This window comes from Tenrec ecaudatus, chromosome 12 (genome assembly GCF_050624435.1).
Source record: "Tenrec ecaudatus isolate mTenEca1 chromosome 12, mTenEca1.hap1, whole genome shotgun sequence".
In the NCBI taxonomy this organism is placed as follows: domain Eukaryota; kingdom Metazoa; phylum Chordata; class Mammalia; order Afrosoricida; family Tenrecidae; genus Tenrec; species Tenrec ecaudatus.
In genome coordinates, this window is record NC_134541.1 from 110,636,501 (window position 1) to 110,648,634 (window position 12,134).

General features: G+C 62.8%; 1 protein-coding gene across 2 annotated transcripts; it reads right to left on the bottom strand.

The window, feature by feature from the left end:
• Nucleotide 1: 1 nt before the first annotated feature.
• On the bottom strand, nt 2-11,619 carry NHERF2 (NHERF family PDZ scaffold protein 2). 2 transcript variants are annotated; one of them, XM_075564481.1, is made up of 7 exons: nt 11,271-11,619; nt 8,881-9,081; nt 2,333-2,512; nt 1,704-1,857; nt 1,486-1,529; nt 1,163-1,225; nt 2-1,010 (listed from the first exon to the last, which is right to left on the bottom strand). In XM_075564481.1, exons 1-7 carry the CDS (start codon nt 11,481-11,483, stop codon nt 852-854), a joined length of 1,014 nt encoding a protein of 337 aa, XP_075420596.1. In that variant the 5' UTR covers nt 11,484-11,619; the 3' UTR covers nt 2-851. The 2 variants fall into 2 exon arrangements, with proteins under 2 accessions (XP_075420596.1, XP_075420597.1); XM_075564482.1 differs by lacking the exons at nt 8,881-9,081; nt 11,271-11,619 and adding an exon at nt 5,711-6,497.
• Between the last annotated feature and the right edge of the window lie 515 nt (nt 11,620-12,134).

Below are 12,134 nucleotides of genomic sequence, written 5' to 3' on the forward strand. Positions count from 1 at the left end.
GTCAAACAAGGCCTGTTTATTCCCGAGGTGTGCGCATTTGCTATGGCTTACAAGGCAGACAGCGAAGTCGGTCAAGGGCTGGTCACTGGGTCTGCGGGGCAGGGGAAGGCAGAGGCACAGCGAGGGGCCTGTCCAGAGCCTGCCCGTCAGAGGCTCAGGGCCTCTATCCTCCGGCCCCTCAAAGGTCTCTGGTGCAAGAACAGGGCTGGGGGCCAGCTCCTCCAGCCCCAACTGCCTCCCCAGAGCCCCTCGCCCCAACACCCAGCACCCTCCACCCCCCGGAAGTGCCTGGGCCTCTCCTGCAGCCTGGGGGCTGGGGAGGAAATGGTTTGCAGAGAACTGCTTGTTTTATTGCAGTTACACGGAGAGTCCCGGCGGGGCGGGGAGGGGGCTCAGCTAAGTGGAAACATGTGCCGGCTGGAACACTTGGAGGAAAAGCAAAAATAAATTCCTTCTCGTCAGCGCCTGCAGCCGGTGCCCACCAGCAAGACCCTGGCTACTCAGCCCCAGGTCCCACCTGGCCCCTCTGGCCTCTCCCTGTGTCTTTTCTCTCCCTGTGTCTTTTCTCTCCCTCTCTGTCTGTCTTTTCTCCCTCTCTGTCTCTCTTCTCTGCCTTCCTCCCTCTCCCCATCCTGCTACAACATGGTCTCAGCACCCTTCGGGCTGGTGGGCGGGTGGGTGGCGGAGGCGGGGACTCGCTGGCTGGTTTTTTGGTGAAGGCAGCGCAGAGCCGCCATGGCTTCCAGGGTGAGGGTGACCCCTCCAGTCCTCCAAGGCTCAGGGAGCACAGTGCAGGGCTGGGAGCCGCCTTCTCCTCTCCAGGTCCCTCACCCGGCCCGGCGGCGGCGAGATCAGAAGTTGCTGAAGATCTCTCGCTTGCGGCTCCAGTCCATGGGCGGGGCGCGCTTGTTCACGCGAGTGGCCCGCGCCTTCTCCTTGGCCTCTGCCGCTGTGGGGCTCAGGTGCAGGCCACTCTCCTGGAAGGGGTCCCGCTTCCAGCCGCTGCCGTCCTGGGGCAAGGGAGGCCAGGTGAGCCGTGCACAGAGCCCGGCTCGGCTGCCTCCGCTGATTGGCTCTCTGCCTGCTGGAGGCCGTGCCCCCCACCCCTGCCCAGACCCCTGTCTGAGGCATGAAGGACTATAGTAGGGGCGGGGCCACTCACCTCCACGTCCCTGTCTGCACCTGGCAGGTCACTTCGAGAAGAGCATGCTGAGCTGCCGTTGAACTGGGAAAGCAGGGACATGGGGTGGCCTCAGGGACCCGCAGGTGTGCACATACCCGCGCGCGCGCGCGCGCGCGCACACACTCGCCTCCCAGGCTGCCATCCTAACCACAGTGGCAGAGCCGGGGAGGGGGGGCGGCAGCTGCGATGATTGCACATTCTGCATTTCCCCCGGCCCATCCCCACCGTGACCTCCTCCCGCAGGGCTCTCCTAGTGTGCAGACCCCAAAAGCGCCCTGGCAACTGCTGAGCTCATCTCTCACCTGGGCAGGGCTGGTCCCATTGGAGATAGGGGATGGCAGTGGACCTGCAGGACAGAATGTCAGTGCCCTTCCCCAGGTCTCCCTACCACGCCCTGGCCTCCCACTCCAGCCCCACACCCCCATGGCACCCCAGCTCCTGCCCTCCAGGCCAGGCCTGCCCAACCCACCGCTCCCTCTCTAGCCCCGCCTCTGCCCTCAGGCCCCGCCTCCGGGCCTACCTTGCACGTGCTCCTCAGTGGGTGTGACCCGCAGCCGCTTGAAGTGCTCGTCAGTTTCGGGGTCCACAACAAGCAGCCGGGCCTCATCCTCGCGGGCCTTGATGCTGGCCACGACCTCAGCATGACGCAGCCCCTCCACGTTCTGCCCGTTCACCTGTCACCAGCCCAGCATCAGCTCCACCCAGAGCGGCCCGGCCAGCTGGTGGCAGACACTCAGCTTCTGGCCTCTTTCCCCGGGGTCCCTCCCCTAACCCAAGGGGAGCAGCCTCAACATGGACGTACAGCAGAGGAAGGCTTGACACCCCCAGGACATGTGGTGAACGTGACACTGATACTTAAGGAGGTGGGGGGACTGGATACTGACACCCACTTACACAGGGGGCACTTGACATTGATATAGGTGGGCCTTGAAACCACCAGCACCTCCGTGGGGAACCTGGACACTGATAGATGGGGGTGGGGGCTCATGATACCTACACCCACTGGGTGGGGGGCTTGGCACCAACAATACACATGGACACTGACACACATAGAAACAGACATGCACATGTACGAAGAGGGACACAGGCAGGACACCCATAGACACATGCAGGTAACGACATAAGTGGAGTCTGAGAAACCTGGGGTACCTCGATAAGCCGGTCCTGGGCTTGAAGGCCGGAGTGGGCAGCGGGCGAGCCTGGGTCCACAGAGCGGATGTACTGGCCTGGCCTGGACTTGTCACTGTGTAGGTTGAACCCATAGCCCTGGGGGCCCTTCCGCAGGTGACAGAGCCGGGGACGAAGCTCTCTTGGGGGCCCATTCACGTCCTGTGGGGCACCATGGGCCCAGGGTCACCACCAAGCAGCCGCTGCCCCAAGCCAAACTGGGACCCAGTTCTCACTGCCAGGATGCCACCCTGCTAGGACCCACCAGGCTGCAGGCAGGCCTTGAAAACAACCTCAGCCCCCATATCCAGGAACAGCCACAGCAGAGCCGGCCCCTCACAGGCACACAAGGACAGGGCTGAGGCCAGTGTGGTGTCCCCGGGTGCCCCCCAGCCAGCCGCATGCTACTTCCTGGGCCCTTGTTTAGTTGTCTCTCCGCAGGGCTGACTGTGTATTTGCTTGCACATTCCAGGGCAATTGGAGCCGCCCCCACCCTGCCCCCACCTAGACTAGGGACTAAAGGGAGGATTGGAGGATAGGAACTGGAGCAGCAAGAGGGCTCAGGGCCTCAGCGGACACCCCCCGTCCCCCAGGCCTGCCTCCATTTACCTCTGACATCCTGCCGGAGAACTCGGCCCAGGGGGCTTGTAGATAGGGACAGACCCCAGTCACCAGGCCCGCAGTGGCCGCTGTGCTCAATTAAACATGGCTGGCAGCCCGGCTGGCGGGAGGCAAGCAGCTCAGGTTTCCTGGGAGCACTCCGGGCCTCGAGGTATGGGGAGGTGACAGCGTGCGGCCAGGGCGTGCTCTCTCAGACCCACCTCCCCTCCACCATCAGACAAAGGAATGGCTTGTATGATGTTGGGGGGCTTCAGCGCACCCCCACCTGCTCACCTTCCAATCCCCACGACTGCCAAGAGCCCCCCCCCCCCGCCAAGCCTCCCACCAGGGGATGGCACCTCACCTACCAAACCCAAATGGGCAGATACAAGTCGGTGCCAACTCACAGCCACCCTGCAGCAGGACAGAGGGAAACTGTCCCAGGGGGTGTCTCGGGCTGCCCGGTGGAGTCACAAGAGGTTGGCATTGGTTCCGTGGGTTTGGGTTTTATTGGATTTCTGAAGCTGTGAATCTTTAAGGAAGCTGACTCATCTTGTTTCCTCAGAGTGGCTAGTAGGTTCGAACCAAGGACCACTCACAGTTCACAGCCAAGCGCTGAGCTGAGTCATAAGCATGCCTTCTTCTGAAGCTGGACCCTCCGTGAGTCAGCTGGGACTCACAGTGACCCTCTGGGACAGAGCGGACCCTGCCCCCCGGCTCTCCCAGACACAGACGGCCATGTCTGTACCCCGAAGAGCAGATGGTGGGTTCAAATGGCCCACCCATTGGGTTAGCAGCCAAGCACTTTAACCACTGCGCCCCAGCCTCCTCCTTTCCTCCCCTCAACACACACCCCTTTGTCCCCTGTCCCTGGTTGCTCTGGTGTGGCCTTTGTGCCTGGGTTAACTTCCTGCCTCCTCCCTGTGGAGCCCCTTTGTTCTGAGGGGACTGCAGTGTGATTTAGGAGCCCTGGTACTCTCAAGCCAGCAGTTCAAAACCACCAGTCGATCTTTGGGGAGAAGACGGGGCTTTCCAGTCCTATAGCGAATGACAGTGTCAGAAACTCACAGGGGCAGTTCTACCCTGTCCTGCGGAGCCGCTGTGAGTCAGCATCCACTCAAGGGCCATGAGGCTGAGGTCCTGGCCCCCTGCTGTGACCACAGGACCTCCAGGACTCTCCTCCCCTCTGTCACCCAAAACCAAACCCACCACCGACCCTTCAGTTGCGGCTGAGTGCTTAACCGCTGTGTCACAAGAATGCCTTTCCTTGGGAGCAAAGCCCACTGAGGTTGAGATGACTCCAACTGAGGGCCCCTCTAGGGCAGGACAGAGTGGTCCGGGGGCTTCCCTGGCTGTCAGTTATCTCTATGGGACTGGCTGCCCCTTCTTCCTCCCACAGAGCAACTAGTGGCTTCTCAAAGCCCACCTTTTGGTCCGCAGCCCAGTGCTTAACCACTGGGCCGTCAGGGCTACTGATTCCCAGTGCAGGACAGAGGCTCCAGCTTCCTTCCCATCCATCTGAAAAGTGCATTCCCTGCCGGACCTGGGCCCCACCTCTAGGACCCCTGCCTGGACCCTCAAGCCTAGTGCAAGTTTCCTATCAATCCTGTGCTCCTCACAGAGACCCCACGCAAACCCCAAACTCACTGCCATAAAGTCAATGCCGACTCACAGTGGCCCTGTGAGTTTCTGACGCTAGCTCTTCACGTGTGTGGAAACCTTGTCTTTGAACGCAGCGCAGCTGGTAGTTTCAAACTGCTGACCTTGTAGTTGGCAGCCCTATGCAGAACACACTATGCCACCGTGGCTCCTCACTCCAGGATACTGAAACCCAGGGGCAGAGGCCGGCCGGGACACATGGGCTACTTAAAGGGCTGCAAAACCCCAAGGTGCCCGACCCTGGAGACACTGGCACAACTGCTCTGCCAAGAACACTCTGAGGTGTGCAGAGATGGGACACAAGGGTGGCTAGGGAGGGAGGAAGGGCACAGGGAAGGGGCTGGGAAGCATGGTGGGACAATGCCTGACACGTGGACACGGGAGCCCGTCACACAACCACGTGCCATGGATGTCAGGAGAGCACACCACACGTGTGCCTCCCGCCCCCCACCAACCTCTTCCTATGACCTCAGCCCTGGCTTCTGGGGCTTGGGTCCCCCAACAAGAAATGGGAGTGGCCACCCAGGCGACCTGCCTGTTAGCAAGTTCCCAGTGGAATCCAGAGTCTCCTGGTCCAACTGGGCTTTCATCCTGGCCATCCCCCTGCCTCTAGGCCCAACAGGTGCTTCTTTTTAAATCCTAGCTAGTGTCCCCCCTCTTGGAGAAAAAGTCCAGGGGCAGCGTACTTGGCCCTGGATCCTCAAGTGGAGGGCTGCAGTGGGTAGGGCAGTCCCAGCCAGTGCTGGACGCTGGATTGAGGGACAGGAGGGGGCCGCAGGGCAGCGGGGGCCCTGCATTGTCGACATTCCTTCATTTCTGGCTCAGCTCACTTCCTGCCGCTCCCAGCCAGCCTTTAGGCTCCCACGGCAGCCGCCAGCCTCAGAGCAGGGCCAGCTCAGCCTCTCAGCCAGGCCTGTGACCGGACAAAGAGGCTGGCATGGGGATGCCCGGTTGCCACCATCACCCCCTCCACATACACACAAGGCTGACGCACCAGCCTGACTGAGAAAGGCCCCTTTGTTGCTCTGAGTCCAGCCGGCTTGCACCAGGGTCCCCAGGAACCTCACCCCCTCCCTCCCTAGCCCACCTGCCCTCTCTGACCTGAATGAGGGCTTGAGGCGGGCTCCGAGGAGGGCTTCCTGGGGCTGGGGCTGGCAGCGTGGCAGCCCCAAAGCGGGCCATGGCAGGAGACCAGAGTGGCAGCAGACTGCTGCCTGGGATAGTCTGAGCATTCTGGCCGACCCAGGAGGCCACCCGCCTTTATCTACCCCTCACTATGCCTAGCTTCCCTGGGGATGGGTGGGGGCCTGGGGGCTGAGTCACCTTGGGGAGCAGGGTGATGACAGAGCCCCCCACCCCGTCAGGCTCCAGCTTGGCGCCCCCGCCCAGTGGGGTTTCCGTCCCAAGAAAGGAAGGAAGGAAGCAGCTAGAAGCCCAGCCTGCCTGCTCCCAGGACCCAGGGCTGGGGACAGGGAGACAGCAGGACAGAGAGGACAAGGGACAGGCTAGGGACCCCATCTGGGCAGTAGACAATACACTGTGGAAGCTCAGCCCACCTGCTCCCACGACCCAGGGCTGGGGACAAGGGGACAGAAGACAGGGGACAGCAGGGCAGGGGGACAAGGAGGGGACCCCATCTGGGCAGGAGGCAGTCCACTGTGAAAGCCCAGGCTACCTGCTCCCAGGACCCAGGACTGGGGGACAGTGAGACAAGGAGTCTGGAAAGGGGACCCTGTGTTATGTGGCCCCTCAGAAGCTCCACATCCTGCACAGGGGACCCAGACTGTGCAAGCCAGGTGGGAGTGGTGAGGGAGGGCCTCATTCACCAGCCAGCTCTGCCAGGTCCAAGGGCAGGGAGAGGGAGCCCCAGGGACTGTCCCACACATGTTTCCACCAACTCTCAGCTCCCAGGGCCTGCAGAGCCCAGGTGTGGAGACAGCCAGGGGGTAACATAGCGGGGACCTGGGTGCAGGCAAAACCCCCGGCCCTGGTACCACTAGCTACCCTTATCTTTGTTTGGGGGCAGGCCCCTGACATCACTGTCAGCATCAGCTGCAATGCAGCTGCAGCCACCCCCGGCCCAGCTGAGTCACCATTGACAAGGCCCTCCCAGGCCCCACCTCCCTACCTCCCCCAGTCCCGCCTGCTGAGGACAAGGGGGACACAGGCTCAGAGCCTCCGCTGGCTGAAGGTCCCTCCATCAGGTGCCCTGATGGTGCCCCAGGAACACCTTGCCAATGACGGGTGCACAAGCCTGGGGGGTGAAGGGCACACAAGTGGGAATGCAGCAGTGAACAGAGACCTGGGGCGGGCCCCACCCCTGAGCTCTGCACCAAGGCCAGAAGGGGAAGCCTTGTCCCCTGGGTACCCCTATGGCAGGAGGAAGGGGTCCCCTCCACCTGCTATCGGCCTCCCTTTGTTCTTAAAATATACCCACAGGAAGCCCCTCCTGTGCTTCCTGCAGCCCCCAGAGCCTGAAACGGTGAGGGCGAGGCCCCATCCTAGGCCAGGGTCAGAGTTACTCCACCCTGCAGATAAGGCCTGGGGCGGATTTTTCCACAGGAAGGTGAATCCGGCCATTTGTCTAAATCAAGGGGACAAACGTCTTGGGGCTGGGGTTTCTTCCTGGCCAGCGGGTGGGGTGGGGGGAGGTTCTAACCCTCAGCTAGGAGAAGGGTACACCCCAGGAATTGGAGTGCTTCTCCTGATCCCAGCTCTGCTGCTCCAGGCTACCCCTGCAATCCCAAATCTGACCCCAACATCCCCCCCATACTCACACTCTTCATAGAATCAAACCTGCACTGGCCCCACAAGCCCTGGCTGGCCCTCCTGCCCCAGGACCAAACCTCTAAGGCCAGGTCTTGGAGGTGGGGGACGACGATGCAGGAATGATGAGGTGTCAAAGTCCCCTGAGCCTCCAGCCGGCTTCAGATTCACTGGGACTTCAGATCTGTCCCCTCCACCACCCCTATGTCAGTGCTTCCCCAAGCAGTGTCTGGGGACTCAGGTCCTGAATTCCCTAAGAACACACCCCCCAAAAAACTAAGCCCATTGCCAGTGAGGTGATTCCGACTCACAGTGACCCTAGGGAGAGGGTAGACCTGCCCCGTGGGGTGCCAGAGGCTATGTTTACAGGAGCAGACAGCCTCATCTTTCTCCTGCAGAGCCAACTAGTGGATTCGAACCACTGAACTCGTGGTTGGCAACCCACCGCTTAACCCGCTGAGCCAACCAACAGGGCTCCGGAACCCACTCCAAGACTAAAAAACAAACTCACGGCCATTGAGTCAATTCTGACTCAGCGATCCTGTAGGACAGGCACTGTAACTCTGTACAAACCCAAAGCAACCTCACTGTCATCCACTCGATGCTGACTCATAGTGGCCCTGTGGGACAAGGTAGAACTGTCCCTGTAGGTTTCCGAGACTGTCACACTTGACGGGAGTAGAAATCCCCATCCTTCTCCCCCCATTGGCGGTTTCAAACTGCTGACCTTGTACTTAGCAGGGCAGCACGTGACCATTACTCCACCAGGGATTCAATTCAATCCTGAATCCACCAAAAGGGACATAAGCGACAATCCCATGGGAGCAGGAGTACTGGGTGGCCCAAGTGGGTGCCTGCCTGGGCGGGACCACACCTCAGCTCTTGAATACCCCCATTCCCTTCCAGGTCTCTAGAGAGGCACGACCATGGGGATGCTGTTGGTCAGGGTCTAGAATCTCACCCTAGCAGCTTCCTACCAGGCCGTGGCAGGCAGCTAGACTACTTGAGATGGAGGGGCCACTGAGCCCTAACCCTGGTCCCCACAGCATGCCCAACTCAGAATGTCTCCTCAGCTGCCCCCACCCACAACCCTACTGGGGGCAGGGGAGGGGCCACACAGACTCTGCAGAAGGCAAACAGACTGACAGACACGGGCAGAGCCACAGACAGACAGACAATCACTCGTCACCTATACAAAGCTGGCCACACTCAGTCCCAAATGTCCCTGGGTGCCAGGCCATTAGGCAGGGGCTGGGGGCCTTCAATGACCCCTCCGGGAGCTGAGGGCGCTGAGTAAGCGGCCAAAGGGAGAGGTGATAGCCAGCCACAGGCGGCCCAGCAGGCCTGACCCCACCCCATCTAGAGCCCCGGCAGACAGATGGGCCCGAGTGGCCAAGGAGGAGGTCAGCAGGGACAGAGGAGAAACCCGGGGAGGAGGCATCCCAAGGTGTCCGGAGGCCCTGACCGAAGGCCATCATGGACCCTGTGGGCAGAGCCGGCCCTACCTTCCCGCCAGCCTCGGAGCCCAGGCTGCCAGCAGCCTCCCAGTCTGGCTTCGGCTCCCAGGGGTCGTGGGCGGGCGGCAGCCCTCGCTGGGCCATATCCTCAGTGCAGGTGAGCTGCCGCCGGTGCAGCTCCGCGTCCGTCTCCTTGTCCACCACCAGCAGCTGCGTGTGCCCCTCCACGGCCTTGATCCTCTGCACCACCTGGCCCGGGCGGGTGGCGGGACCCGGTCAGCAGCCAGCACACGGACGGACGGCGGCAACACCCAGGGCTGGCTGGGCCGGCCCGTGTGGGTGGCTGGCTGGACCGAGAGGCCTGTGACCCCGCCCCCCACCCCCGGTTCCAGCAGCACTTTTCCTTCTTGTCCCACGGCTGTGTCAGTCTGTCTGGGAATGAGACGGCACAGGTTGGCGTGTGCGCGCACTTGTGTTCCTCCGTCTGTCCTGGAACCTGTGTTTGTGTGTCTATCTATCCGTGTGTGTATACACACATGGATCTATGTGTCCCAGTGTCTGTGTACATGTGTCCATCTGTCCCAGGGTGTGTGTGTGTGTGTGTTTCCTTGCATCCATCTGTCCCAGGGTCTGTGTGTACATGTGTCCATCTGTCCCAGGGTCTGTCTCACCGTGTGGGGAGGAGGAGCAGTAATCTCAGGCCCCAGTCTGGACCCTTTCTGTCTCTCCCAGCAATGGAGACTGAGTGCTAACCTCCAGAAGCTAAACTTGGACCTTTTCTTGAAGGGTGCAGAGTGGTGACAAGACCCCCACTCCCAGCTGGGTGCTTAGACACCCTGCACCGCCTGGCCAGTGGGGGTTCAGCCCCAGCAGGTGGAGGCAGGGAGAGGCTTACACCCCTGTGGGTCAGGTGTGGCATCTCGCCATCTCAGTAAAGCCCTGTGTGTGCCTATGCATGAACTTGGGATGTGGGCAGCCTGGGGCATGCCTGCCAGGGTAAAACCACATGGGGTGGGGCAGTGTCCACTCTGAAAATGAGCAGCAATCCTACCCCATCATGTCCTAGGTAGGGGGAAGGGAGAATATTGTCAACTGGTGAGTTGGATCCAAGCCCTTCTCCCATGATCCAGAGCCAAGGGGCCCCTCAGAACCCAGGGGGCACCCCAGAGCCCAGGTGAGATGCTCAACACCTCCAAGCCTCGGCCTCCCCATCTGTAAAATGGGAACACTCCTCCATCCTACACCTCCTGGTTGAGAGGGCCTCTCATTCTGTGGGTGGAATTCTTAAGGTCTAGCATCAGACAAGTGCAAGGTGGTGGCCTCGGGCCAAGGGCAGTCCACTACACAGAGACCAGCCACCACTTCTCCCAGCTGCCCTGCCCCCAGCCAGCCAAGACAAACGCTCCAGCCACTGGCCTCCACCCTGCTTCTGCAAACAACCCTGTTCACTAGACGCTCAAGCTGGGACGGGGCAGCAGACAGGTGGACAGAAAAGGCCCCTGAGGGAGAAGCAGTTCAGCTCCTGGCCCATCAAGGACCCCCTTGCTCATCTCTGGCCTCCTGGGGTTCACCGATGTCTGGGGGCACAGAGGGCCCTGAGAGGAAGGGGTGAGGAATGAACACAGTCATGTCTGCAGGGGGGTGGACACCTGACAGGGCCGAGACACACTGCGCACACAGCACCCCACGCTTCCGGGGTGCGGGTGAAGTGGCAAGTGACCCCTGGGGTGAGTGTCATGGAAGCTAAGGAATGTCCTGCCACTGGGACCCAGGCACACCAGCTGACTGCTCCCCCCACCCCGCTCTGGCACAAGTGTGGACACAGCCCGATGCCAGGCATGGCCCAGCAGGGAGCAGGACCTGGAGGGTAGGCACAACCTAGCCCAGCTCACACTCTTCACACCCAGTGCGGCTCACACACACTCTTGACATGGGTGCACACACCCAGGTGTGCATACCTGCGCAGCTGTGCACACACACAGCCCGGCATTCCCGCAGGCACACAATGACGCAGGCAAACACACATGTTCACGTACCCACTGGAACACAGCAGGCTGCTATGTGCACACTCACATGAACACCCGGCCCAGCGCGCGCGCACACACACACTCACACACACACACTCAGAAAGACAGCAGCTCCAAGGGGCCTGCAGACCCCCTGGGGCTCACCGCGCTGGCCCCGTGAGCACTAAGAGCCTGTGGAGCTGCCTGAGCCGCAGTGCGGGCCCCTCCCTGCCAGGATGCCCACCCCCCGCCCGCGCGCCGTGCGGGGCCAGCTTCCTGGGGGGGGGGGCGCTGGGAAGGAGGCGGGCGGACGCTGCCTCCGTGGCGCGTCCCCACGTCCCCCTAGCCCGCAGGCCCCGGGCCCCCCGGTACCCAGAGCCCTGGCCGGTCCGATGGGGTGCGCCCGCGAGGGGCCGGCCGGGGGGCACCCACCTGGTGGTGCGTCTCGCCCTCCACGTTGACGCCGTTGACTTCGACCAGTCGGTCCCCGGCCCGCAGCGCGGCCGCCTCGGCGGGGGAGCCGGGCTCCACGCGCCGCACGAACTGCCCGCGGCGGCCCTTCTCGCCGTGCAGGTGGAAGCCGTAGCCCTGCTCGCCGCGCACCAGGCGGCACAAGCGCGGCCGCAGCGGCGGGGGCTCGGCCATGGCGGCGGGGCGCGGGGCGCGGGGCTCGGCTCACCGCCCGCCGCCCACCGTGCGGGGCTCGGGGGACGGCGCGGAGGCGGCGGCGGCGGGGACCTGCGATCTCAGCGGCTACGCGGCTGGCTCGACTCCGGTCGCCTCGGGCTTCGGCTGGGGCTCGGGCTGCGGCGCCGCCTCCGCGCCCGCCCCGTCCCCGCCCCGCGGCCCCCGCCCCCCCCCAGGTCCCCGCCGCCAGGCCCCAGCCGGCCTCCGCGCCCCACCGGCTGAGGCCCTAGGCCCTCTCTGTCTCACCCCCTGGGCGCCAGCGTCTGTGCCCCCCACCCCCCGCACTGGGAGCCTTCTTGAGAGGGGCTGGGGGCTCCCGGAGTATGCTTAGGATGAGGGACCCCACAGGCCAGGGAGAAAAATGAGGGCTTGGACCCATCCACCAGCGCGGGTCCCAGCACCGGCCCTGCTGCGTGCTCCCCGCTGCCCCTCCCCTGTCTCTGAAGCCCTGGGGTGGGCCAGGAGAGCAACGGGGGGCGGGGGGGGGGGGGACGCTGGAACGTGACATGGTGGTGGCCCTCCACGCCCAGGGCTGCAGGCAGGGCCACTCCCTGAATGCTTGTGTTTGTTCAACCTAGTCCTCTCTCAGCCTGCGCAGGTGGGTTGAAT

Coding starts and splice junctions, on each gene's coding strand:
- NHERF2 (XM_075564481.1), bottom strand. CDS start 11,483: ATGGCCGAGCCCCCGCCGCTGCGGCCGCGCTTGTGCCGCCTGGTGCGC. Junction 1,226..1,485: donor ATGGGACCAGCCCTGCCCAG/GTGAGAGATGAG, acceptor CTGCTTTCCCAG/TTCAACGGCAGCTCAGCATG. Junction 1,011..1,162: donor GTGCAGACAGGGACGTGGAG/GTGAGTGGCCCC, acceptor CCCTTGCCCCAG/GACGGCAGCGGCTGGAAGCG.